The sequence below is a fragment of the Photinus pyralis genome, unplaced genomic scaffold (assembly GCF_008802855.1).
Source record: "Photinus pyralis isolate 1611_PpyrPB1 unplaced genomic scaffold, Ppyr1.3 Ppyr1.4_LG4, whole genome shotgun sequence".
Lineage (NCBI taxonomy): Eukaryota > Metazoa > Arthropoda > Insecta > Coleoptera > Lampyridae > Photinus > Photinus pyralis.
Window position 1 is genome coordinate 5,516,110 of NW_022170511.1, and position 5,655 is coordinate 5,521,764.

At 30.8% G+C, this 5,655-nt stretch overlaps 2 protein-coding genes across 2 annotated transcripts; both read left to right on the forward strand.

The window, feature by feature from the left end:
- Positions 1-357: 357 nt before the first annotated feature.
- LOC116168011 lies at positions 358-2,595 on the forward strand. The gene has a single exon (XM_031483652.1). It carries the CDS (start codon positions 358-360, stop codon positions 2,593-2,595), a length of 2,238 nt encoding a protein of 745 aa, XP_031339512.1.
- A 322-nt stretch (positions 2,596-2,917) lies between these two features.
- LOC116169342 lies at positions 2,918-5,367 on the forward strand. Its single transcript, XM_031485412.1, has 4 exons — positions 2,918-3,289; positions 3,343-4,436; positions 4,494-4,551; positions 4,902-5,367. Exons 1-4 carry the CDS (start codon positions 3,196-3,198, stop codon positions 5,162-5,164), a joined length of 1,509 nt encoding a protein of 502 aa, XP_031341272.1. The 5' UTR covers positions 2,918-3,195; the 3' UTR covers positions 5,165-5,367.
- The last annotated feature ends 288 nt before the right edge of the window (positions 5,368-5,655 follow it).

A 5,655-nucleotide genomic window follows, 5' to 3' on the forward strand; every position in this document is an offset into this window, starting at 1 on the left:
TGCACCATTTGTGGTTTCAATTTAAAAACATTGAGCAAATATAATGTTCACTTAAGCTATCATCGAAACACACATGGTGCAACATTCAAATGCTTGAAAAACAACTGCAATTTAAACTTCTCAAATTACAGACACTTTCAAAAACATATCCTCCAAAATCATAAATTTAATTATAATTCGACGATGATGCTTGCTTCTGTTTCATGCACTGTGTGTGTATTTAAAACCACTAATACAAATGAATTGTGTAAGCATGCATATAGTCACATTAAAAATAGCATTCCTTTGAAATGCCCTTTGTTTGATTCCTGTAAAACTGAGACAGTGTTTACAAAGGTGAATAATTTGTCACAACATATGCGTAGAATTCATTTTAAAAGTTTGAAAGGTTCTTTTGTAAGAAACAAAGACACGCTTTGTGATATAAATGACGTCGGGGACGTCGAAGTAATTAACAATTTGGATTCAGATGAAGATTATAATCCTGTCGTAGTAGGTGAAGGTCAACCTAACAATAATTATGAAGAGCTAAGCCTCAAGTTAATCAGTTCATTATATCTGACAATGGAATCAAAATACTTTATGACAAATAAATCAATGCAAATAGTTATCGATGGTATAACTGACCTCAATAAATTAAATAATGATTACATAATTGAAAAGTTAAAAACTAACAATGTTGTAATCGATAAAGCCATTCTAGAAAACAATTTGTTTGACAAAGTTCATAACGCCGTACATGGTGAACTAAGATCTAAATTCATAAGAAATAAATACTATCAAAACTATTTTAATTACATTTCGCCAAAGTGTATTAATTTAGAAGGTGGTTCTAAGTTTTATTACGTCCCGATTATAAAAACGATAGAAATGTTGTTTAAAACAAAAAATTTTTGTAAAGCATATTTTTCACCAGAAAGCAATGTTGAGGATTTCTCAAATATATGTGATGGTATTTCTTTTAAGAATAACTTATTTTACGAGAATAATCCCCATGCCTTGCAATTAATTCTTTACCAAGACGCTTTCGAAATTTGTAACCCTTTAGGTTCATCCAGAAAAAAGCATAAAGTAGTTGGAATATACTTTACAGTTAATAATATACCCAGTAGGCATTGGTCAAAAGTGGGTCATATTCAATTAATTGGACTGGTGTACGAAAAAACTATTAAAATGTTAGGTTTTCATAAAGTGCTAACTGTATTATTGGAAGATTTGAAGTTTATAGAAGTTACAGGCGTCGAAGTAGAAGTTGACAATAAACGAATTAATATAAAAGGTTCCTTATTATCAGTGATCGGAGACAACTTAGGCAGTCATCAAGTTGGTGGGTTTGTCGAAAATTTTAGCACATCGGGTTATTTCTGTCGATACTGCGATTTTAGCTATGCTCATTCTAATAAACCTATAGTTTACCGAACAAAGTCATTGTACGAATTCGATGTTAACATGGCAAATTTTGAAGCAGAGCCTTCTAAAGGAATTAAACACAATTCTGTGTTAAACGACTTAAATTATTATCACGTGTGTAATCCTGGACTACCGCCTTGCATTGCTCATGACATGTTTGAAGGTGTAGTACAAAGGGATTTGATGTTGGCAATTAACCAATGTGTTTCTAACAAATTGTTTTCTTACGATGAACTTAACATTAAAGTGAGCAAACTGCATTTTCTGTTTGAGAAAAAATACACTTTTCCTTTATTGAGCAAAGGTGACAAACTTCCTGGTAATGCATCACAAAATATGATGCTTTTGTTGTTATTCCCTTTTGTATTTCATGACGATGATAACCTCCATGTCTCTGCAATATGGAAATTAATATTATGTTTACGAAGAATTTGTTTGCTGCTGTTAAGTTTTAAAATTTCTCTTAATCAAGTAGCTCTGTTAAAAACTTTAATTACTGAGTATTTGGAAGATCGCCAAACTTTGTTTCCCAACGTTTCATTAAAACCAAAACATCACTTTATGTCTCACTATCCTTATTTAACACGACAATTTGGACCACTAAGGCACTTATGGACCTTAAGATTTGAGGCAAAACACCAGTACTTTAAAAATGCCATACGACATAGTAAGAATTATAAGAACATATTATTTTCACTATCAAATAAGCATCAGTTGTTTCAAGCACTGAATGCAACCCAAAATTTGTTATTTAATGACAGTGTATTGTCAGATGATGCTCATATACTAGGCGAGTGTGAAGTATCGTATGAAATGAAGAATCTAATTACAACTAACATTGGAAATATTGACATTCTCATATCAAACTATGTTACTTTTAGAGGTACCATTTACAAAACCGGTCAAGTAGTTTGCTATGATATAGACGCATTTGGATACTTTCTATTGTGTAAAATCCAGTTCATTTTAATAACCAAAGAATATGACGATATTTATTTTGTAGGTCAAAAGACAAAAATATTTTGTAATTATTACAATGATTTGTTTTACCAATTTGCCGATGAAACCGAAATTAACATTTTCGTTAAATTTAACAGTTTATTATGTCATGAACCACTTTTACAGTATTTAAGTACGACAAAAACTATTCTTTATAGTTTTAAGTCAACTCCGTATGTAGTATAAAGATTACATTTTACAAAGAAGTTTAAAGTATTTTAAATGTTAATTTTTCGATTTTAACCAAAAGTATCAATTTTTTTACGTTATACATACTGCAATCAATTTTTTTGCATTAAGGCGAGGCTTTCCGCTGTGTAACGGCACTGATTTAATTTATCTCATTTTATTTCACATTCACTTCACTTTTCAGCGAGATATTGAGTTGAGGGTTTTTATATTGGAAAGATAAGAGTATGGTGTTGATGTATTAAATTCCAGATTTCTAAAATTTTGCATTACTTTTTGCTATTAATTTTAGAAAGCGTAAATAATTGCGGTATATCATACTGACGAAATGAAAAAAAAAATGAAAGAAGAGGCAAAATCAGTTCCGTTATATGCAGCGGAAAGTTTCGCCTTTATTGTTTCTCCTAACTTTGTGACTTACTATATTACATATTTGCAATCAATTAATTAGTAGGTACTGTTACTTATCAAAAAATCATTCTTCACTGTTAAAAATAATGCACCTATTCAATTAAAAGATATTACTTTACCTAAAAATGTTAATCAATATTTCACATACGTACAGCAGTTTCTAATAATATTTAACATACTGTTTAGATGCATCTATTCAAAGTATGGAATAGGACACGTACTCGAAAAGTTTTGGTTTGTGTTCCAGAGGAAAACGTTTATGTTGAACTGGTGTTAAAAGGTTAGTATGGTCGTTACTGTCCCGCGTTGTTTGTAATGGCATAATTGTTTCAGCTTCCCAAAAACTTGAAATAGATGGAGTGAAGCTAGTATTGGAGAGTGACGGAACCATAGTGGACGAAGATGACATCCTTATGTTGGTAAAAGAACAAATTCTAATTCTATTGCAAACGGGTGAAGAGTGGACCGATACGGATTGCATTTCTGGAGCTACATCACTAGCCAGTACTGTGTCTCTGGCCAGTACGGTTTCTCTGATAGATTCCGTTACTGCAGGTGCAGATGGCAATTATGACGAAAAAGAAAACATCAACATTGTAAATGCACGTATACTTCATGTAGACAACAATATGGAATATATGTGGACTAGCTTCGAAATTCCATGGAATAAGTTATCTGTTAATGTAATTAATGTATGCGAGAAGGGAGTGCGTGATAAACGAATAATAACAGAGATTGTGCATATGGTTGCAAACGAAATGATGGCTATAAAGTCTCTACCATCAAGCAAATCCATTAGAATTGTGGCCAATAAAATAATAACAAAATACCCAAATGTATTTAAAGATGTCGATGACGATGGGGTAACATTAGGAGATGGATGTAGCAGCATTTTTACAAAACTCCATGAAAGAATCCATTACTTAAATAGGCCACACAAGCGATTGTCTTCTAACCAAATATCTTCAAAATCTAAGAAAATTAAAAATTCCACTGCGGGTTGTTCCAACTGGAACCCTCCAGATGTAATAAATGACGATCAACACGATGAGGACTATAAATCTAAATTGTTAGAATTAGGAAAAAAACAGCAATATAATGACGAATTTTATGAATTAATGAACAGAACTTATACAGACCAAAGAAACTTTATCAACAGTGAAGATCCTCCCACCGTGCATAAAATAAAAGAAGAATGGCCTATTTTGTTCCAAATTCCAGCAATTTATTGGCATTTTCATAATTTAACCAAGGCAAACCTAAAGACGTTATCTGATGTTATGGCAGAAAAGTTTGAAAATATTTCAAAATATGCTTCTCAAAGAAATTTCAAAATTCCCAAAAATAACAACAAAGTATTAGATACGTTGGAAATTTTGTGCAACTTATATAAGGAAGATCTTGAAAAAATTTACCTAAAAGTTGAGGTAGGTGTAGTATTCGAGTATGAACATAAAAGGTACCATGAATTATTTTTGTTATAGAAAGACCCAGATCTGGATCATGATATATCATTTCTTTCGCCGTGTATTGTGGATGTAGGTAAGAGTTTTCAAAATTCTTAATTTGGTATTATGGATGTCCAAAATATAGAATGACACGTGGTAGGGTGTACAGTATCTACTGACAATGTTTGTGTTTAAAAAGATACAATCTTTTATGTTTTTTTTTCTGAAAAATGCCACATATCATTCTTTATTTACTTGTATGTTTCCAATTTATACAAGGTAGCAATACTCATTTCTGCTGCATTTATAAATAAAAGTTTTAAAAATCGAACTGCGCTAAATCAGTTTTGAATATCTTGTATAATATACAACGTTTAAAGGACCTCAAATAAATTAGTCATATGTACTATTTAAAGCTTCTAACACAATAATTTTTAAATACAGATTCGGGAGTTCAAAGAAAGCTGTTCATTGTTTTGGAAAAGGAGCAGGCAATTGAAGTTGAATCGATTGAGGAGGCAGTGCAAAGTCTAGTTGGGCTGTATTTTCTACTAAATTTACAGTATCCAAAGGAAATTTCCTGCGTCATGGAAACGATTCAACGATACTTTTTAAAAATCCACCCTGACGATGGTACTAAATCAAAAAAAAGTAACTCGTCTAAGCGCAAAGTTTTTGCGCTTCTAAATAAATTAAGAGACATTTAGAATGACATATCTTTATTTAATAATATATATAATCTTCACTATTTACTGAAATAGTATTATTTTTTCGAACTGTGTACTGAATAGTAGTTTTGTTTATTGGATTTTTTGTATTTTTGAATTATGCGTTACGTTGCAACATATAATACAAGTTTCTATTATGTTAGATAGTGGTTTTACTTTTACTTACCCCGTAGAAATTTACAAAAATGTAATGGTACAGTTACAATGTAAAAAACGTGCATCGCTATGTAAAATGCCAAAACTTGGTAAATATACTATAATAGAATAACATGAAATTTTACAAAAAAAAGTAAATTTTCAATGTAACATATGTATTTTAAATTTTAAAATCACAAATATATTGTGAAATTTTGTTACAAAATAATGGCTTTTTTACAAAGAAATTGTAAATCCGTAGTTACATATAAATTGTAAATGTACTCGTTTACTGAATGCTTGCGATTTTACATCAATTTTCTTGGTCACCGAAA

Bases quoted from the DNA above. Each gene is read 5' to 3' on its own strand.
- LOC116168011 (XM_031483652.1), top strand. From the start codon at position 358: ATGCGTAGAATTCATTTTAAAAGTTTGAAAGGTTCTTTTGTAAGAAAC.
- LOC116169342 (XM_031485412.1), top strand. From the start codon at position 3,196: ATGCATCTATTCAAAGTATGGAATAGGACACGTACTCGAAAAGTTTTG. The intron at 4,437-4,493 runs GTAGGTGTAGTA...TTTTTGTTATAG, and splicing joins AAATTTACCTAAAAGTTGAG to AAAGACCCAGATCTGGATCA. The intron at 4,552-4,901 runs GTAAGAGTTTTC...TTTTAAATACAG, and splicing joins GCCGTGTATTGTGGATGTAG to ATTCGGGAGTTCAAAGAAAG.